The sequence below is a fragment of the Oryctolagus cuniculus genome, chromosome 2 (assembly GCF_051225735.1).
Source record: "Oryctolagus cuniculus isolate XC-2025 breed Fujian yellow rabbit chromosome 2, ASM5122573v1, whole genome shotgun sequence".
NCBI classification, from domain to species: domain Eukaryota; kingdom Metazoa; phylum Chordata; class Mammalia; order Lagomorpha; family Leporidae; genus Oryctolagus; species Oryctolagus cuniculus.
The window spans coordinates 169,371,371-169,393,325 of record NC_142868.1 but is presented as its reverse complement, the minus strand read 5'-3'; the positions used below and the strand labels follow the sequence as shown (position 1 = coordinate 169,393,325).

At 49.1% G+C, this 21,955-nt stretch overlaps 1 protein-coding gene and 1 long non-coding RNA gene across 3 annotated transcripts in view; one reads left to right on the top strand and one right to left on the bottom strand.

The window, feature by feature from the left end:
- GALM (galactose mutarotase) overlaps positions 1-21,955 on the top strand; it is a 57,709-nt gene that overhangs the window by 25,821 nt on the left and 9,933 nt on the right. For both annotated transcript variants that reach the window (XM_089326537.1, XM_002709910.6), the window contains exon 4: positions 1-82. In XM_089326537.1, the coding sequence (XP_089182663.1) occupies positions 1-82 (82 nt within the window). The remainder of the gene's footprint in view (positions 83-21,955) is intronic.
- On the bottom strand, positions 3,668-12,540 carry LOC103347701 (uncharacterized). Its single transcript, XR_007918285.3, has 3 exons — positions 12,448-12,540; positions 5,801-5,966; positions 3,668-4,322 (listed from the first exon to the last, which is right to left on the bottom strand). It is a non-coding gene; the product is annotated as an uncharacterized LOC103347701 (long non-coding RNA).

The window sequence follows — 21,955 nt, the reverse complement described above, 5'->3', positions numbered from 1 at the left end:
GGTTCCCCAAATATATATGACCATGAAGTTACTATAGATGCTGATGCTTTTTTGCCAGTGAATGAAACCCTTATTCCTACAGGTTGGTGAATTTAAATTTTTTTATGGGTATACAGAGCTGATGGTTTGAGGAACACTGAAAACTACATTTGTCTAAAACTATTTCCCTATGTATAGGCTGTGTGTGTATGTCCTTGTTTAACTGGATTGAGATCATCTTGTTTATTATTATTTGGGATGAGAAGAACCTGGTTCACGGGGCAAAGGCATATGGAGAAAAAAGTAGATTAGTGGGTTTCCAGGAGCTGGGGACGGAAGTTAATGAGTGATAATAAATACAAGATTTCTTTTTTTGGGTGATGAAAAGATTCTAGGATTAAATGGTGGTGAGGGCCACAAAACCTTGTAAATGCACTAAATTATAAACTTTAAAGTTAAGGAGGAATGCTGTGGCATGTCAGTATCTCGAGTAAATGAAAGAATGGGAGTGGGCTTTTGCAGAGTGATTAAGATGCCTCTTGGGATACTCCATCCACACAGGAGGCTCCTGATTCTGGCTTCATGCTACAGCACACCGTGGGAGGCAGTGATGATGGCTCAAGTAGTTGGGTCCTGCCACCCACATGGAAGACCCAGATTGAGTTCTGGGCTCCTGGTTTTGGCCTGGCCCAGCCCCAACTGTTGCAAGCATTTGGGGAAGTAAACCAGCAGATGGAAGCAAGTTATCTCTATGCCTTTCAAATAAGTAAATGAATTTTAAAATAGCTTAATGCGGTAGAATATGAGCAAATGAAAGCCAAGGGCACTGTGTTAACCAAGTCATCAAAACTTAATGTCACCAGTAATAAGATGTATTGACACCACAGCCTCCCAGTCTGAGTATGAGACTCTGAGAAAGCGTAACGTGCTGGTCAAAGACGCACAACCTCACTGTGATCAGGAGACAACATCACATGAACCCAGTTGAGGACATTCTTTTTTTTTTTTTTTTTTTTAAGATTTATTTATTTATTTGAAAGGCGGAGTTACAGAGAGGCAGAGGCACAGAGAGAGAGAGAGAGAGAGAGAGAGATCTTCTATCTGCTGGTTCACTCCCCAGATGGCTACAACAGCCAGAGCTGAGCCGATTCAGAGCCAGGAGCCAGAAGCCAGGAGCTTCTTCTGAGTCTCCCATGCAGGTGCAGGGGCCCAAGGACTTGGGCCATTTTCTACCGCTTTCCCAGGCCATAGCAGAGAGCTGGATAGGAAGTGGAGCAGCCAGGACTAGAACTGGCACCCATATGGGGTGCTGGCACTGCAGGCAGCGGCTTTACCCAGTAAGCCACAGCACCAGCACCCTAAAACTTTTTTAAAAAATAAATATCAGGGCTAGTGCTGTGGCTTCGTGGCTGCAAATCTGTTAGAATCCTATCATGCAAATAAATAAGTTGCAGTAACTTCAGAACTCATGAAAAATGCATACTTTTTCTACCTGTCCATATATTAGCCAGTGTTGCATGTTATCTCTGTTTGCCCAATGACAGACAGATATCATAGTGGTTTTTTTTTTCTTCCTCTTTTCTCAGAAGCGCTTAAGAAACAAGCTGATTGTATAATTCTTTGAAACTTCCTCCAAAAAAAAAAAAAAAGAATGGTGGTAACCGCTACTTTGCAGTTCAGTGATGTAAGAATTCACATGGCGGTACCACTGCAGCCAAGTACAAATCTCTAGGAGCCCAGATTTCATCTGATCTTAATGTTGACCAGAAGCCCACGAGCAAGTGGCTTCCTTTGGAGACCCCAGATTCAGAAATGGCTCCCCTGTGCTGCTGGGACTCCCCGGGAGCTGACTGTGCTGTGGTTGAATCAGCCAGAATCTTAACCATTAACTAGGAAAATGCCAGGATTGATAGAACTAGCAAGCTGACACACAGGGCAGCACTGCTGGAGGCTCCCGGATAGAGGAAATTGAGAGTTAAATAAAACCTGGGAGGGCAAATGGAAGTCTGCCAGGCAGCAGAGGAGAAAGGTGTTCTGGATTAAAAAAAAAAAAAGAAGCCTGAACAGTGTGGGAAGCAGCAAGACTGGCCCTCTGGGAAAAGCTACATTTGCTTCTGGAGTAAAAAACATTCCAGGCTGCAAAGCAAACAAAACCATATTTGTTTAAATTATATTGGGGTGGGGGGGAGGCTGTGAGTAGGGGGATTTTTCCTGAGATTAAAGAGCGTGAACTTTAAGTGTCTGTCAACTTGACAAGGAAGGGAATGAGGGAAGGAATAACTCCAGTCAGCCAGAAGCACAGAATTGTTCACCGCGCGCAGTAACCTCAGAAGTCACTGCTCTGCTGCAACACGTGGGGTTCAATGACACGTCCCTTATCTCTCTGGTTCTTGGTTTTCTAATCTGCAAAACCTTGTTATGACCAAGTGATGTGAAAAGTTCACGTTCTTTAAGGGTGTGTGCTGGTTGTCTCTGTTAAAGATGCCAGGTAGAAAATCCACAGCATTGTCAAAGGAGAGCATTGCCACATACAGGGCAGCTTTCAGTCATCGAGTGAGATGCTTCAAAGTAGCCGACGGAGAAGCCAGGTAATGGGTTTGTTCGAGACCCTCCTGCTCTCCCTGGCATTCCCTGGGGTTGCGTTTGGCTGTGGAAAAGCCCTCAGAAAACAAAACAAAACAACCTACTGTATTAACAACTCTGATCCCTTTATGTGAATGGCTTTTACTCCACAGATCAGTTATTTTGTTAACCATCACAGATCTCTGTCTTCTACCCCAAGTCCTTGTTTGAGTGTTTGTTTTTTAAATTCTTTTTCCTAGGGTCATAAAAATTCTCATTAATTGTGCTTGGAGAAAAAAGTATCTCTTAACATCATTATAGCAGAAAGGAAACCTAGCACCAAGAACTCTTTAACTGTGCCCAGGGCCACCAGGTCTGAAAAAGTGGCTCAAGTGGGAGAGTTTGTGATGGATTTGGGAAAAGTTAAGGGTAACACTTTAACCATGAGGCCTTTTATCATATTGTTGACATCCCTTGAAATCTTTAAAAAAAAATTTTTTTTTTATTATTTGAGAGGCAGAGAAAGAGACAAGAGAGATCTTCCATCTGCTGGTTCACTCTCCAAATGTCTGCAACAGCCAGGGCTGAGTCAGGCCAAAGCCAAGAACTGAGAACTCAATCCAGGTGTCTGCGTCCTGAGCCACCAGCTGCGGCTTCCCAGGGCACACATTAGCAGGAAGCTGGATCAGGAGTAACGTCAGGGCTGGGACCCACCACACACAGGGGCTGCGTGCGTTCCAAGCAACCTCATAACCACTGGGCCAAATGCCCGCCCCAAACATTCCTTGCATTCTCTGTGGGTTTGTCACAGGTGTCTAATTTGATGGATTATAATTTCTGCAGCTTCCTTTGATCAGCCTGCTCTTGGCTTCAGCCAAGTCCTGTAGGGGTGCCTCTAAGATTCTGTGTGTGAAACAGACAGGTTTGAAAGGTCTCTCCCTCCCCTCCTCCTTCTGTAGCTATGGATTTGTATTTGTTTTTCAACTCTGTTGTTTGCCCTTCATAAAAGCTCTAAGCTGAGCTATTCTTGAAGGGAATGCTGACACAGATCTAAACTTTGGGGGTGTTTTTCACCCTGGTTACAGACACAAGTAAATAATTTTTCAGGCCATGGGAAAACCCATCATCATGAGAAGGTGACACCTTTTATTTTACAGTAACTGTGGCCGGGTGCTCCGTAAGAGAGGACCGTTCTCCCCTTGTGTGTTTCGGGAGGGACGGAGTCCTGGCCTCTCTTTGTTTGTTCCCTGCCCACTGACCTGGCATTATCACATGGAAGGGACGGGGATTCCATGGCCCGCCATTCCCTGGAGCCAAATCAAGGTCAATGTGATGAACCTCCCCCTGCCCGAAACGTACAGCCTCCGCGTAGCCCTCTGCTCTAGCAGGACCCACAAGCCTCCAGGCGCCTTGCACGCCTGTTTTGCTCCTGTTCGTCTTCCTGTTGACAGTTTCTGGGGACATATAAGATGGCCTCAGCCCTTTCCGCCAATAAAGCGTGGAAAACAACAGCCTGTCCTATGTGGCTGCTTCCCCCTCCGGCTTCTTCTGCTTTCCTAAATAGTCAAAGGCTGGCCTTTTCCCCACGCCCAGCGGAAAAGCCTCAGCGAGTGTAGGGGGGCCGCAGCCTTCCAGGGAGCCCATTCAAGTCATTTAAAGTCATCCGCGTCTGCCCCTTGGAAGTCCCCCACCACCTTGTCGGCCCTGGAAGGCTCCAAACGTGGGCAAATAAGATCCCTTGTGTGTTAAGCTGGCAGACTCCTGCATCTTTACTCTTCTGCCTGGGGAAAAACAAAAAAGAAGGATCTTTTAAATAAAAGAATAGAATCCATCATCCAGCTTCGAAAACTACTCCGGGTGAAATTCTGGGAGTCCTGTGGGTGTTTTGAGCACACAGTCGTTGCTCCCGGGTGCCTGTTGGCTGTGCTGGGGCAGGCGGTGCCCGCAGAAGTGGGAAACAGAGCTGCTGCAGGCTCTTGTTACCCCGCAGGAGCCACAGCAAAGGTTTCAAAGCGGCTGAGCGGTCGGGATGCGTTCATGTGACTCTGATTCGCTTAGCTCTGCTTCCTCAGATCAGCTGTTTTTAGCTATTTTTTATAAAATAACATTTGTCACCCATAAAGCATTTGCTCCTTCGTAGGATACGAGCACCCTCTCAGAGAGACACCTTAAGGCTCGATGGAGTGGTTTTCTTGTTGTCAGGGCTCTCCCGGAGGTGGAACTCCTACAACCCTTTTAACAGGACGGGCGGGTAGGTAACAGATGTCCAGAGATGGAGAACACCTCAGTGACAGATCCCTGTGCCACCACATCAGACCTAATTTAAGTGCTCTGTGGCCACAGGAGAACAAGAAAACTGGGCCCTGGTGCCTTGTGTAGCTACCAAGCCAGCTGACTGTTTGCACACGAGAAAACCTAACCCTTCTGTTTCTCCAGGGGTGAATTCTTTGCTGGGGTTGCAAACTCTGCATTTCACCTTTTGACCTCGCATAGCCCTGAGAGTAGGAGGGCAGGGCTGGGCGCCTGCCTGGCACAACACTGCCCTGCACAGCATGCCTTGCAGCACTGAAGTCGTGGCTTTAAGACGTTACGGCACATCACTTTGTTTTCTTTTAAGTTTGTTTCTCCTTCTGTGGTAGTAATAGTAGACAAGGAATTACCCAAGGAATTAACAAAGCAAAAAAGGAATCCTTTGCCTCTTTACCGTAGCATTCGTAGAATCCCCTCCTGCCCTTTTCCTTGAGGAAAGACACCTTTCGTTTTTATCAAAATTGAACCAATCCGCTCAGTCCCTCAGCCCATCTGTGTTCACCTGCTGTTCTTGCCATACTCCATTTCTGAAAGCTCACACTCAAATTACATGAAAGCAACCCCATTTCGATAAAATTAGAATGCTGGTAGGAAAGGCTGACCACGAGGTTGCAGAGAGAGGCCCAGCAAGACTTTCGTATTTCATTTCAACCTCTCTCAGTTCAACCTGCAATGTGGCGGATGATATAATTACTTCTCTGGGGGCAGGTCAGTATCTGCCCTGGAGAAATGACAAATTCCGAAGTCGTCTCCAGGTTCCAGGGTACTGTAAATAAAGGCCATTTTGGCCGTCATATTTGAATATTTGGATTTTAGTCTTTCTGGAGCTCCAGACAGAAGATCCCTGAGATCCTAGACACCTGTTTGTTCCAACCACCCATTGATATGCTTCCACCTTCCTTTCTACCTTGCCCACATCATTAGTCCATCAGGTCCTGCTGATTCTGACCTCCTAGGAGCTGCTCACATCTGTCTCTGCACTGGGCGACTTGATCATGGGACTCCATGGCCACTGTCCTGGGCAAGGCCACATTTCATGTCTGGATCAGTGCCTGACTTGAGTTATGAGTTTCCCAAGTTGGGATCAAGGATTGAATGAATGATCATTCTGGAGCCTGAAAAACAAAACAAAAAAAAGAACATCGCTTAAGATCTGGCTTCCATCTGGTCACTAAAGGTATCCATCCCAAATGCAAATCTCTCTTTATTCCAGCTTTAAAAGCCTCCTGCATGGCTCCCAGACCAGACACCAGCTGCCCATCTCTTACCAAGCCTCACTCATCTCCACTGGGTTTCTGTACCTTCCCTCATTCAGCCCACCCCCTTCTTCGTGGCACAAACCCCTACTCTTCCTTCAAGACTCATATTTTCTGCTTGGAAATCTTTCCCCCACTTCCTGGAAACAATTGGGTTTCTGTGACAAGTGGTTTTGTAATGACATAAGCCATTTAGAGCTCATCCCGTGCTCCTCCACATGTCGTCCACATGATCTCTCTAGACTTGTAGACTCAACATACAGAGCCCCTGGCGGGAGGGGGTGTGCTTCAGGCTTGGTCTCTTTGGGTTGAAGCTAGAAAACCATGCTAAACACAGAAATGAAACCAAGCACTAAGTACCTAATGTGTATATTCTAAAACTAGCTACCGCTTCCTTTCCCCCACAGCCAGTATCCACTCTCCCCACTTCAACACATTCGTTTGAAATGCAGTATATGGTAATGTCATACCATGTGAAAACTAGGATTCAGAAATCCAGGGTACTGGTCTCAGCTCTAATCCTCTGAGCCTCATCAACCTAATCTGTAAAACCTGATTCGATGAAGGTTCTTTTATTTGAACCCTGAGGTCTTGTCCATTTCTAATGCTCCTACTCACACACCACAGAGAATTTCAACTCCAGTGGTTTTTTTGTTTGTTTGTTTTTTTGTTTGTTTGTTTTGACAGGCAGAGTGGACAGTGAGAGAGAGATACAGAGAGAAAGGTCTTCCTTTGCCATTGGTTCACCCTCCAATGGCCGCCGCGGCCGGCGTGCTGCGGCCAGTGCACCGCACTGATCCGAAGGCAGGAGCCAGGTGCTTCTCCTGGTCTCCCATGGGGTGCAGGGCCCAAGCACTTGGGCCATCCTCCACTGCACTCCTGGGCCATAGCAGAGAGCTGGCCTGGAAGGGGGGCAACCGGGACAGAATCCGGTCCCCAGACTGGGACTAGAACCCGGGGTGCTGGCGCCGCTAGGTGGAGGATTAGCCTATTGAGCCACAGCGCCGGCCCCAATTCCAGTGTTCTTAACGAGCACACTCATACATCTGGGCAGATGAGGACAACTTTGAGGGGTTCGTGAGCTGGATTCCACGTAGAACCCTGTGTGATTTGGCTGTTGGGAATAGCAATACTGTGTTTTCCTTTCAGTGGTCCCCGGGATGGGTCAGGTTTGGTTTGGGTCTCTTGCTAGTTCGTTCCCATTGGGTTTATGGAAAGGAGCTGCAGAAGGCTAGCTAGTGGAGAAAGATGGCAACCCAGAAAAGCAACATCCCTCAGCGCTACCCGGGGGAACCATAGCCGTGCAGGACTGGGGGTTGCTTGGCCAGCTTTTCTGTGTCTGCTTGGTCCAGCGAATGAAATGGCCTTCAAATGTCCGCCAATCTTTGGTTCATTCAGGATTCAGACATAGGCTTCCGACTTCACCCTGACTCAGCCTGGGTGTCGCAGGCATTTGGGGAATTAACCAGCAGATGGAAGATCTTCACTTGCCTCCCTCGCTCTCTGCTTTTCAAATGTAAGAGGATGGAGAAGGAGAAATAATAAATGAAAATAGAAGAAAGCACTTGAATTAAACTTGTGACACGAGGCCTTATGGGATGTTATATAACAGGTTCTTCCTAGATAGTGTCCTGGGAGGTTCAATTTAAGAACTCCAGGGGCCTCTCCTCTCCTAGTAGCAATAGTATCCTTCAAGGTGGTGCATTACTGAATCCCTTTTATAAAATGGACCCAAAGCTATTCATGTTCCCTGCTAGAAGACGCATCACGGCTACAAGATGGGCAAGCATGAGCCAGCATGGGAGAAATTTGGCAGGAAGAAAGCTCAGAACTTAGCAGTTGGCCAAGCAGTGTGCAATCTCTGTGAAAACTGCAGGCTAACAGCAAGTGAATTTGTCAGAAGGGGAGTTATTTGCTGGTACTCTGACCACCACCCTTGGAGAGCTGATGTTTCACACACACACATTCCCTCTCCCCATCTCGGGCCTGCACAGAAGCAGGTTCTAATTCATTCCTGGTGCGCGGCAGTCCTCAGAGGTCACCCATCTGAAGGGTGCGTGTTAACTGTGGGCTTTGAACTTTGGGCCCGAGGCTAAGTGACTTCCCAGAGCAGACTTGCTTTCAGTTCTTTTGGCTTTTTTTTTTAAAGATTTTTTTTTAAATGGCATTATGACACACACACACACAGAGAGAGAGGAAGAGACAGAGAGAAAGAGAGAGAGATCTTTGATCTTTGATGCACTAGTTCACCCCCCAAGAGGCCACAGCCATCATGGCTGGGTCAGGCAGAAGCCAGGAGCCTGGAACTCCATCCAGGTCTCCCACCTGGGTAGCAGGGACTCGGGTATTTGGGCAGTCTTCTGTTGCTCTCTCAGGTGCACTAGCAGGAAGCTGAATCACTTGCAAACAGCCAGGACATGAACCAGAATGCCCCTATAGGATGCCGATGCTGCGCCTCAATGCCAGCCCTTGCTTTCGGTTTTGAATACATGTATAGAGCACCTACTGATTGCAGCATGCTGCCTGAGACCTGGCTATACGTAGAAAGTAGACAGAACACTATCTTTGCATTTGTGATGCTCAGGGAGTAGGGCAGTGGTGGAGAACATTCTGGTGGGGTTAGGGGAGAAGAGAGCCAAGGGCGGGAGGAGGCCTTCTCACGGTCTTGCTGGGCTATGAGGATCTAGCAAGAAGGAGAGTGAGAGGGCCAGCGCACAGAAGGGGCGGCCTGTCACTCAGAAGCCGGAAAGGCAGCTGGGTAGGGTGGGGCCTAGGACACCACACTGAAGGTAGCATTCACTCTCAGGGCTGTGCATGTGCGAGGCCTCCATCTGACAATGTGTGCTTAGATTTTGCACCCAAGGCACTCTGCTTGGCCAGCCCTGCGGTTGTGTACAGTCAAAACTGGCTTCTGTGCCATGCTAAGGAGCCAGGATTTTATCTTTAGATCGTGAGGGCTTTGAAGCAAGGTTGGTGCTTTAGAAGTACCTCCAAGGCAACTGTTGAGGTGGGGGCTGGCTGGAGACAGCGACAGTCAAGCGGCTGCTTTAACAGACCATGTGGGAGGGAAGGGGGACCTATCCATGGGCCAGATGGCAGAACATAGTTTTGTGAAATTTAGGAGGTAAAGATTAGGAGGCCTGACTTGAACGTAGTGGACAAGGCGGCAGGAAGACGGATGGCTCCTGGGGTGGGGGTGGGGAGCAGAGATGGAGATACTGAGTCATCAAGAGGGGAAGTGCAGGGGCTGGCACAGAGGAGGAGCAGCTGGGGAGAGCTATGGGATGGGCTCAGAAACACGGGAGGTTAAGGTGGCTGTGGGGCATCCAGGTGGAGAGGAGCAGCGATCGGTGGGACCGGTGAGGATGCTGATGGGAGAGAAATGAGAGCTGGAACTACTCAGAGAAATTAGTGTGGACTTTGCAGCTTAAGCCAAGTGGATGTCCCTGGTCCGAGGCCCAGAGCGCCCCCAGGAAACAACCCGCATTCCTGGTGATTGGTGGCCCCACCCTCGGGGTCAGAGTTACAGAAAGTGAGGAAGAGAGGCGGGAGCAGGTTTGCTTAGTATGGGGATGGGAGTCTGCCTGTTCCAACAGCTGCCTGAGTGAGCTAACAGGAGGGACTGGTGTCGAAAACCACTCTGGACAAGCAGCGAGTGGAGGAAGAGAGGGCAGGAAGAGGAGGGCAGGCTGTGGGGTCGTCCACAGCTGGATGAGTATTACCATGGAAGCAGCCACCATCAACCACGGTGGGCTCCAGGGAGGCAGTGAGGGGTGTGAGAAACGGACTGCCAAAGGCCCTGAAGACAGGAGTATTGCGGTCATGTGCAGAGCTGGGGTGGGGGGTGGGTGGGGGCTGCAGAGAGAAAGCGGGTGATGGACAGCAAATCCCCAGAGGCTGTCCTGATGGGTTCTAAGACAGAAAAATACCCGGGTCATGAAAATGCCTCCTGTGGGCCTACCTGTGAAGCGGAAAATTGCCTTTTCACCTGCAAACGACCCAGACTGGGTTCAGCATTGTATGCAATATCCTGAAGCCATACCCTCCCCCACTGCAAGTCAGAGTAAAATCAGAAAACCTCCGGTGGAAAGGCAAAGAGAAAAGCAGCAGAAGAATAAAGCCACAAACTCAAAGCAGCGACAGAGGGAAGGGGAAAAAAATACACCCAGGCTTTGAAGTTGTGTGATCTATGAAAATTGATAGAAATGGTACCTAAAAAAAAAAGTCCCAAGGTGCTCTACTTGCCAACTGCTGGAATGAAGTAAAAATTCCCACCCAGGGTGTTACTTTTAATTATCATTCTCTTTATGTTGTTTCCTAAAATAATAACAGGCATTCTAGAGATGATTTACCAAGATGGCTTAATTAGGCATCAGATGAGTACCTGTGCCCATGAGCCCCATTACCGAAGGCTCGCTTATGCAAATTGGACTGATGCGCTTAACCCGACTAGATGAAGAAACAGACAGAATTGAGCAGCTGGGCTGGCAGCAGAGCTGGGCCATCCCCATGGAGACCAGGCTCCAGCACCAGGCCCTTCCTGTTACCCCAGCATCCCCCGGCTCTCTCTTTCACAGAGGAAAGAAGCAAGCAGCCCGTCACAGCCTGGGTCTCGCTCAGATCATCTCCATGTCAGTGCTTTTCTGCTTTCCTGTGCACAGGGGTCACCTGGGAACTTGTTAGAATGCAGATTCCGATGCAGTGGTGGGAGGGGAGCCTGCAGGTTCCTGTTCTTGACAATCGCCCAGGTCGTGTGGTGCTGACAGTCCCCCTGGCCTGAGGTAGCCGTGTAACAGGCTTCAAACCTCCAAGTGGCCTCCCGTGACCTTCGTTGCTTTTCCCGTTTCTAACAGCTATTGGATGCCTTTTGCTCCCCTCCTCCCTACCCTGTGGCCTCCTGTTGCCCCCTTAGCTGCCTTTAGTCAGCACCTCCCTCCAGACTCTGGGCTTCTCTCACTGAAAACCAGCCTCTACAGGTCACTCTGCAGAGGGCTGCTCTCAGCCAGTGGCTCCCTAGATTAGACAAGTTAAAATGGTTATTTAAAATGGGAGAAAAAACCAACATACCACAGTGTGCCCCCAAATGGAACAACTGCTTTGTTATTTTTGTTACATACGCCAGTGGTCCTACAACCCTAGAATGTCACAGTTGGAAACCACTACCCACGGGCCCAGTATTTGAATCCCAGAGGTCTGGGCCCTGCCAGTACTCAGGGGCCTCTGGGACAGGAGGCTCATGACCACCATGGGTTAGCATGTCAGGGAGGCCTTCCCAGTTCTGAGCTGGCATCTGTCTGCCCGAGCTGACTCCCGCTTGGCCTAGTTCTGGGCCTTGGCTTCCTACAGAGCAGGCTGACGACCTCAAAAAGCACTGTCATGTCTCCCTAGAGTCTTTTCTTCAGGAAGAACACCCCAGATCCTTTGGCTGTTCTTTGTCAGCCATGATGTGGCTACTCTGAGCATTTTCCTATGATCCTGCTTCTGTGTGTCTTGAATTCTGTCCACCTGAGATGCCCACACTGCAAAGAGTAGCCCCGTCTGTACCCTACCTCAGTCTAGACAATCTTTACGTGACTGCAGTTGAACTAGCGGCCTCTCTACATCCTTAACATCATTTCACACCTGCTGTGGCTCAGCTACACCTCTCCCTAGTTGTTGATGACAAGAATTATACCTAACATCTCGGCAAGTGTAGCATGATGGTTAAGAAGACAGGCTCTGGTATGAGACTGCCAGGGTGGGAAGTACTGTGCTAAGCACCATGTAGGTGTCACCAGTCACTGTCACCATCCCTCTGCTAAGCATTTTACCTAAAATAACTGAGTTAATCCTCATAACATCTTCATGATGTAGACGTTATTATTATCCTAATTTGCAAGTGAGGAAATAGGACCTCAAAATATTACCTTTTGTGCCTGGGGTTACAGTTACAATCTAAACCTCAGCAGTGTTGGCTGGCTGGTTGATTTTGTTTTGTTTTGTTTTTGACACAAGTGCCTAACCATATCAACTCCTGCTCATCTTGTAAGTGGCATTTCACCCATACTTTGCCCTGTCTTTGAGATTCCTGGTTGTGTCTGTCCATGTGTATCTGCCTACCAGCTTCATGCTGTCTGTCCTAGTTTGAGAGACTCTTCTTGTCTTCTTCTGTTGTCCACAAGGTCAAAGTCCACTTGGCAATTCCCTTACAGACTCTGCTCACCCAAACCCAGGTACTTCAGAGTTCCCACAGCTGCCAGCCTCTGCAACTGGCCGCATTTGCCTTGGTTCCTGATGAGCATGCTGCCGCCTGCCTTTCAGGTCTCCATGTCCCAGGATAGACAAGAGCCCCCACACTTACAGTTTGTGCAGTCAGTCGTCCGGGCAGCACCAGTGCAAAAGACAAGTGGAATGCAGGATCGGCAGAACACACATCCCTGAGAGGATCACAGACAGTTATTTCCTGCAGATACTTAAAGTAGAAGGCAGAGCTTCCTGCCTCTGACTCCAACTAGACCACAGACTACCAAGCAGCCATGGTGATGTGAACATTTCTATGAAAGAGGCTTGTGGCAGCAGTCTCATCAGGAGGGAGGCTTGGTGCTATGTTTTGGGTATTAGTCTGGATGCTGAATATACCCCCAAGGTCCTATGTATAGAGGTTTGGTCCCCACAGTCTCATGTTAATGATACCAGGAGAATGGGAACTTAATCCAATTATAGTGTCTGGGAGGTGGTGATTGGATTGGGTCTTTAGGGTGGAGCCCCCATATTTAAATGCTGGTGGCTCTATAGGAGATTACATAGGCACAGACAAGCTGGCTCCCTCTTGCCCTGTGATACTCTGTACCACCTCAGAACACCAGCAACAGAGGCCAAACCAACTGATCTTGGACTGTGAACCTCCAAAACCATGAGCTGAAACAAACCTTCTTTCCTTATGCAGGTTGTTGCCTCAGGTGCTTCATTGTAGTAACAAAAAGCTGACTTATACATGGGGTTGGCCTTCAGTTTAGATTATTTATTTGGGGCAATTTGAAAGGAGGGGAAGGGCTGCTGGAGGTTATAGTAGCTAAGTGCCTCATGGAAAGCCATTTCATGGCAGCTGTGCCAACTGACCAGAGAGGCTGGACTGATTTGCCCCTGTCTCCTTTCCTGGATCTGGTCTCTGACCCTGGCTATTACCATAACGTAGCTGTGTTTCATTACTTGTCCTTTTCACAGGCCAGGGTATCTACCACCTGTCCCTGGTGTTTTTATTTTTTTTAAGATTTATTTATTTATGTATTTGAAAGGCAGATTTACAGAAAGAGGGAGAAAAAGAGAGAGAGAGAGAGAGAGATCTTTAATCCTACTGCTTCATTCCCCAAATGGCCACAAGGGTCAGGGCTGTGCTGGGCCAAAGCTAAGAGCCAGAAGCTTCTTCTGGGTCTCCTATAAGGGTAACAGGGAACCAGGGACTTGGGCCATTTTCCACTGCCTTCCCAGGCGCATTAGCAGGGAGCTGGATCGGAAGTAGAGCATCCGGGACTTGATCTGGTACCCATATGGATACCAGCAAAAAATTCAGGCAGTGGATTAAACCAGGTATGCTATAATGCTGATCCCCTTATTCTTTTTTTTTTTTTTAATTTTATTTATTTGACAGAGTTACAAACAGTGAGAGAAAGGTCTTCCTTCTGTTGGTTCACTCTCCAGATGGCCGCAACGGTCGGAGCTGTGCCGATCCGAAGCCAGGAGCCAGGTGCTTCCTCCTGGTCTCCCATGCGGGTGCAGGGGCCCAAGCACTTGGGCCATCCTCTACTGCCTTCCCAGGCCACAGCAGAAAGCTGGACTGGAAGAGGAGCAACCGGGACTAGAACCAGCACCCATATGGGATGCCAGTGCCACAGGCGGAGGATTAACCAAGTGAGCCAGGGCACTGGCCCCAACCCCTTATTCTTTTTTAAAGATTTAATTTATTGGGCCGAGACTGTGGTATAGTGGGTAAAGCTGCCACCTGTAGTGCTGGCATCACATATGGGTACCAGTTCTAGTCCCGGCTGCTCCACTTCCAACCCAGCTCTCTGCTATGGCCTGGGAAAGCAGTAGAAGATGGCTCAAGTCCCTGGGACCCTGCACCTGCATGGGAGACCTGGAAGAAGCTCCAGGCTCCTGGCTTCAAATTGGCACAGCTCCGGCCATTGCAGCCATTTAGGGAATGAACCAGTGGATGGAAGACTCTCTCTCTCTCTCTCTCTCTCTCTCTCTTTCTCTCTCTCTCGCTCTCTCTCTTTCTCTCTGTCTCTCTTTCTCTCTGCCTCTCAAATAAATAAATAAATAACAAAAAAAGATTGAATTTATTTGAAAGGCAGAGTGACACAGAGAGGAGAGAGAGAGAAAATCTTCCATCCACTGGTTCACTCTGCAAGTGGCTGCAACCACCAGATCTGATCCAGGCTGAAGCTGAGAGCCAGAACCTCCATCATGGTTTTCCAACTGGCCCAAGTAGTTGGGCCATTGTATCCTTCCCAAGTGCATTACCAGGAATCTGGATTGGAAATGGAGCAACTGGGACTTGAACCAGCACTCTGGTAATGGATGCCAACATCACAAGTGGTGGCTTAACCTGCTGCGCTACAATACTACAATACTCCCCCCCCCCCCCAAGTGCTCTTCTTGGCTTCCTGTGAACTGTGACTGCGGGAGCCTTGGGAATCTTGGAGGAGAGCAGGAGGCCCTGGGACTGCCATCAGCCTCTCTTCCCTGATCACACCGCCATTGCTAGAGCCTGCTTGGAGGGCTATGAAGCAGCAAAGCAAGTGTAAGAAACTCCTTCCTCCCATAGTGTTCCCCTGTGAAATCAGCAAGCAGACTCCAAATGCTGCCTGTCGGTGTGGCCAGGAGAAGAGCTGTCCCTCTCATGCCAGGACAGTCAGCTGCCGTCGGCAGACTGAGCCCAGTGAAGGATCCAGGGAAGGCCATCTTGGTTCTCATAGAACAGCATTTGGCCTTAGCAATGCACCTGATCTTGGGCAGCGGTCACCCCCACATGCCATGAAAACTTATGGGGCAGGCAGAGGAGCTCCAGCCAGAAACAGAAAGTACTTGAGACCTTAGTGAAGGTCCTTGGCGTGACCTTCAGTGGCTGTTGACTGAGATGATTTTCACATAATCCTCAGGAAATCAGTGGTTTAAGGCATAGACTCAAATCGACTGCCCAGGTAAGAGTCTACCAGTTCTGTGATCCTGGACAACCTACTTAAGTTCTATAGGACTCATGTGTAAAATGAAGGTAAGAACTGGACCACCAGGGCTGGCACTGTGTTGTAGCAGGTACATCCTCTGTCTGCACCATCCCATATGGGTGCCAGTTCCTATTCTGGCTGCTCCACTTCTGATCCAGCTCCCTGCTAGTGGCCTGGAAAAAAAACACCAGAAAGTGGCTCATGTGTTTGGACCCCTGCACCCACATGGGAAACCAGGATGAAGCTCCTGGCTCCTGGCTTCAGCCTGGCCCAGCCCTGGGCTGTTGTGGGCATCTGGGGAATGAACCAGCAGATGGCGATCTCTTTGTCTCTCCCTCTCTATAACTCTGACTTTCAAAATAAATAAATCTTCTAAAAAACAACAACAACAAAAGAATTGCACGACTTCATTGGTTGTGAAGCCTAAATAAAGAGATAATACGTGTAAAGTACTTTAGAACAGTTCCTGGCATTTAGTAAGAGCTTTGTGAGTTTTGACTATTAATATTACCACTAACATCATCATCCTCATCACCACCACTTACTGAATGTTGAATAAATGCCAGACACTGCACTAAGCACGTATTAGTCCACTGACATACCCTTTGTAACAGGTGTTAACCCTGCGCTTCAGTTAAAGAAACTGAAAACTGGAAAGGTTAAGGAACCTACACAAAACTGAAAAACGAAAGTAATTGGTGGAGTGAAAGTCTCTCATCAGGTTTCCCTACCTGCGGAGTTGATTTGTTGGTTTCCCTCTGCTCCCGTTCACAGCAGCAGCGTATTGCAGAGTCTGCCCCTGCGCTGGGTAAGTGCTGAGCACTCTCCCTGCCTTATCTCATTTAGCATCCGCAATCATGCCTGATCTCTGGTGGTCCCCATTTTACAGATGAGAAAATCAAGGCTCTGGGATATTTACAGCACAGAAAGCCAGGATCTAAACCCGGGCCTGCCTGACTCTAAAGTCCTTTCTGTTGATCTGACTGACAAGCAGGTAGGCAGGATGCCCTGGCAGGCTGATCACAGTCACAGGCGAGCATGACTTCTGAGACCCAGTGAAACCCAGGAGGATGGAGTTGGCCTCATCAGCCCCATTTTCTGAGCTATCTTTCTCTGGTGCTTCGTTTTCCTGAAGTTTCTGAGAGCTGTTGATTTGCTCACATTCCGACAAGCTTCTGTGTCTTTTTTTTTTTTAAGATTTATTTTATTTGACAGAGTTACAGAGAGAGGTAGAGAAAGAGAGAGAGAGAGAAAGATCGTCATCTGCTGGTTCACTCCCCAGATGGCCCCAACGACTGGAGCTAGGCTGATCCAAAGTCAAGAGCTTCTTCTGGGTCTCCCACCTGGGTGCAGGGGCCCAAGCACATGGGCCACCTTTCACTGCTTTCCCAGGCACATTAGCAAGGAGCTGGATCGGAAGTGGAGCAGCCGGGACTTGAACCGGTGCCCATATGGGATGCCGACACTACAGGCCAGGGCTTTAACACGTTGCGCCACACTGCCTGCACAGCTTCTGTGTCTTTCACATGTATGTATGTGCTGCGAGAATGAGGAGGATGCTGAGAGAATGCTCATGCCTAGGCATGAGCAAAACCCACTTCACTGGAGTCAGTGTTTGATGGGGGTTCCCCAGAATCAGTTGACCTTCAGCCCTGTTTCTGATGTCTCTTGTCCAAACACGATGAAGTCAGAGCCGGGAGCCTATTGGCCCTGTGTCTTGTTCTGCCCCAGGTAGAACACACAAGTGCAGGAATCCGTTCCTGCGCCGGCTGTGGCCTGCACCTTGGCCGGTAACCAATCCTGATCCGTCCTTCAAGGCGAGGCTCCTGTCTCAGTGGAGCCTTTCCTGACCCCATGGCTGAGTCAGCTGCTGCTCCCTGCTCTGCCAGCACCTTGTGAATGCCATGCTCACTGGGTTTCCCACAAAGCCTTCCTTCTTTCTTTTTTTAAGATATATTTATTTATTTATTTGAAAGGCAGAGCTACAGAGAGGCAGGGCGGGGGGTGGTCTTCCATCTACTGGTTCTCTCCCTAGATGGCCACAATGGCCAGGGCTGGGCTGGGCAGAAGCCAGGAGCCAGGAGCTTCTTCAAAGTCTCCTACGTGGGTGCAGAGACCCAAACACTTGGACCATCTTCTGCTGCTTTCCCAGGTGCGTTAGCAAGGAGCTGGTTCAGAAGAGGAGCAGCCAGGACACAAACCGGCACCCATATGGGATGCTGGCGCTGCTGGCCGGGGCTTTAACCTGCTGTGCCACAGCACCGGGCCCAGGCTTATTTCTTAAAACTGTCTTCTTCCACCAGAGCCTGGGCTTCCTGAGCTCAGTTTGATGCTGGTGCATTGAAAATGCACAAAAATGCACAAAAAATGGATGATATGAATCAAGGCGGGTGGATTTCGTGAAGCAGTGGGTGTTTACTTGCAGGGTGCAGGGAACTTATAACTCTGTCAAGAATGCCAACAGAGAGGAAGATCCAAGCCCTCCTGGCAGAGATCTGGAATGTTGGGAAGCCCTCGCTGGTCACAGGGCTGTACCTTTGACCTTGTCATTATCTCTCCTGGTAGCCTTCCATGATTTCTATTTAAGAGGTCTCTCAATGGGCGTTTGGTACAGCAGTTGGGTGCTGCTTGGAACACCCGCATCTCGTGTCAGAGTCCCAGCTCTGCTTCTGAGTCCAGCTTCCTGCTCGTGTACACCCTAGGAGGCAGCAGTAATGGCTCAGATACTTGGGTCCCTGTCACCCATGTGGGAGACTGGCTGCTTTTGGCTTAGCCCAGCCTCGGCTATTGCAAGCATGTGGGGAGTGAACCAACAGATGGAAGGTCCCTCCATTCTCTCTCTCTCTCTCTCTGCCTTTTAACTGCTTAAAATAATTTCAAAAAGACATCTGTCTTTCAGTTCTAATAATTCACCGCCACAAGAATCTGCGGTCCCTGAATCCCACGACCCGTTCACTGCTCCTCACCCCCTCAGGACCTCACTTCCTCTCCCCCACCCCTGGATTAGCAGTCCATCCTTATCATTGCCCCTTCGCACATGCTGTCAATCTCATGCTGTCTGAAAGGGAGAAGCAGAAATGCTGGTGTGAGCCACTCCTCTGCCCCTGAGCAAGAAGCCCACACCTTCGGGCCAGGGTCCCCCTTTTGCAGGGCTTTGCTGCTCAGACCTTGTACACTCACTTGCCAACCCTGAGCTTCTTTGTAGTGGCTGCAGATCTCAAGGTGGATGATGCGGCACCCTCTGTGAGAGCACCTTTGCATTTCTGCTTCACTTTCTGAACCCTCAGCCCTGCTATTTTGACTCTTTCTATTCTTAGCCCCAAAGCACAAACCTACATATGCAGACCACAGTTAGGAGAACTGCAGCTTCACCTTCCAGGTTCTCAGTGAGAAAAACCGAGAGCACCAGGGAGAGGCGTGGACGTGCCCGAGCTGCCAAGTCAGACGCCGCAGAGCGAGATGGGAAGTGCCTGGGTAGAGCCCAGGGACTGACTCTGTGGACCTGGGCCACCCCTGGCAGGTCCTGTCAGCTGCCGCGTGAGACAGCCCCACAGGGCATTTCTAGGTCTTTCATCTGACTTTCTCACGGATGCTGCAGCACTCACACTTGCCCTGTTGTTTTTATTTTATTTTTCACTCATTCATAGTTTTTCTTTTTTTTTTAATGATTTATTTATTTTACTTGAAAGTCAGAGGTACACAGAGAGGAGAGAGGGAGAGAGGGAGAGAAGGAGAGAGAGAGAGAGAGAGAGAGAGAGAGAGAGAGGTCTTCCATCCGCTGGTTCACTCCCTAGATGGCCACAACAGCCAGAACTGCACAAATCCAAAGCCAGGAGCCAGGAGCTTCCTCCGGGTCTCCCACTTGGACCATCTTCTACTGCTTTCCCAGGCCATAACAGAGAGCTGGATGGGAAGTGGAGCAGCCAGGACTTGAACCGGCATCCATATGGGATGCCAGCACTTCAGGCCAGGGTGTTAATCCGCTGCACCACAGTGCGGCCCCCATAAGTTTTTCAACCCAGGAAAGGCTCTGCTTCATGTCCGAAGAGTACAGAGATGAACAGGGCACAATTCCTGCCCTTTACAACGCCTCCTCCTTACAGGCAAACAGCTTGGTATAATCCCATAGTTATTCTATTATGTGACGAATGGTTTGGGGAAAGTCCGCTCTAAGTACCATGGGAACAAAGTATCTAAAGGGGTCAGTTCTGGCTGTGGAGGTTAGAATCTTCCATAGAGCAAATTATATTAAAGAATACAGTGCTCTTAATTTGTATTCATTTTATTTATTTGAGAGACAGAGAAGATTAGAAAGCTCCCATCTGGTGGTTTATTCCCCAAATGCTAGCAGCAGCCAAGCCTGGGCCAGGCTGCAGTCAGGAGCCTGGAACTCACTCCAAATCTTGCATGTGTGTGGCAGGGACCCACGGACTTGAATCCCCACCTGCTGCCCCCGAGGGTGTGCATTAGCAGGAAGCTGGAAGGTGGATGGAAGCAAAGGAGCTGAGACCAGAACCAGGCACTCTGATAGGGGATGAGGACATCCCATCATAAACACTGCTTGATTCACCCACCCCAAGAGTACTGTACTCTTAAATGATCAGTTGGACTTTGCCGGAGTAGGGTGGGCACAGGGGACACGTGGTTATGAGAAAGGTCCCAAAGACAAATTCCACACGTTCTATATACCTGATCACTAAGCCCGTGAGGGGGTATGTCAGGGCAGGTGACTAGGAAGGATATATTGGAACCCTCTCTTTTTTCCCTTCTCATTTGGCAAAAATTATCTTTTTGGAATTATCCTACATTCCTAATTTTAAGTCATGGTTTCTCTGCCATTCCTTAAATCTTAATCTCTTTAGCCTCTGTTCAGCTATATCTTCAGTCTGGAGCTCTTATTTGTTTCTGCCATCCTCCTGAAGATGTTCAGGCATATCATTGATCAAGTATTTCCATATAGGGATGGGCGTGTGGCACAAGTGAGGTAGGCCACCACTTGGGACACCCACATCCTGTATCAGAGTGCCAGTTCGAGCTCCAGCTACTCCACTTCTGATCCAGATTCCTGGGAAGCAGCGGATGATGGCTCAAGTGCTTGTGCCCCTGCCACCCACATGAGAGACCCAGATGGAGTTCCAGGCTATTTCCATATAATTTGTAAGGCAGCAAATAGTAGCAACTTGGTTGGACAGAGGAAAAGTTGAAATGAACTTTGATTTGTAGATTGCACAATATCAGCAAAACAGACCTGCGATGTGCCCTGTGTCTTTCCTTCATGGAAAGTCTGTGGCTTTCTTTGTTCTTCGAATCTTCTGCCTACATGCATGCTTTAAGGGAAACAATTATCATCAATCTTGAGTGACCTGGGCAGTCTCACTCAGTGACTATGGCCTTAAGGAGGAGTTAAATACTGAGAGCTCAGGGAGGAAAGTGTAACAAATTACCCTGCAGAATGTGGGTGGGTAAGATTAGAACCTGGAGCCCACGAGAATAGGTGCTGCTTTTTCCCCAAGTAATTGTTTCATAAAGGAACACTTTTTACCTTTTTCAAAGTCAATCTTGGAAGTGACTAGTGATACAAATTTCACAGGGCAAACATACCCAGGTGGGTCACTACCAGCCAGGATTTGACCTCTGACCTTAGAAATCCAAGAAGTTCGGCCAGCGCCGTGGCTCACTAGGCTAATCCTCTGCCTTGCGGCGCCGACACACCGGGTTCTAGTCCCGAGTGGGGTGCCGGATTCTGTCCCGGTTGCCCCTCTTCCAGGCCAGCTCTCTGCTGTGCCAGGGAGTGCAGTGGAGGATGGCCCAAGTGCTTGGGCCCTGCACCCGATGGGAGACCAGGATAAGTACCTGGCTCCTGCCATCGGATCAGTGCGGTGCGCCAGCCGCAGCGCGCCAGCCGCAGCGGCCATTGGAGGGTGAACCAACGGCAAAAGGAAGACCTTTCTCTCTGTCTCTCTCTCTCACTGTCCACTCTGCCTGTCAGAAAAAAAAAAAAGAAAAGAAAAAAAAGAAAGAAAGAAATCCAAGAAGTTCAACCATTAATTCTTCCAGGGCTGTTGGAGAGTGGGGTTTAGTTTTTGTCCCAGGCTCTTGCCTTGTGCCTGGAGAAGCATTCTAAGTGCAGGCATGTATAAGGTGCCCAAAATGATGGTTTGATTTAAAAGGTATGAAAGGGAACACACACACACACACACACACACACACGTGAGCATGGGTTGCCCCACATAGAGATACCTGTCGTAAGTGGGTTGTGGGCCCAGAAGGAGAAGTTGGGGAAACACCTCCCTGTACCTGCTTTTATGAGGTGGGGGGTGGGTGACTCAGCAGACATAAAGCCACCTGGGAGCTTTGTGATATCTGCATAAAATTCCACGTGGAACTTATTTCCGTATTCCTATGGTGTCTCCCCCGTCCCCATCCCCATCCAGGTCCCAGAGGTGCCAGTGCATCCCAGGAAAGAGGACGTTTTGATTGACAAAAGGGTAGAATTAGACCTGGGTTGGAGGCTTGGGGTATGAAGGTACCTCCAGCTCAGCAGATCGTAAATGAGCCGTCCACCTAGCGCCTATCACCAGAACCCATCTGGGTTTCCAGGACTTTGTGGAGCAAGTTCTTTCTCTCGTGTTTCTAGTGTTT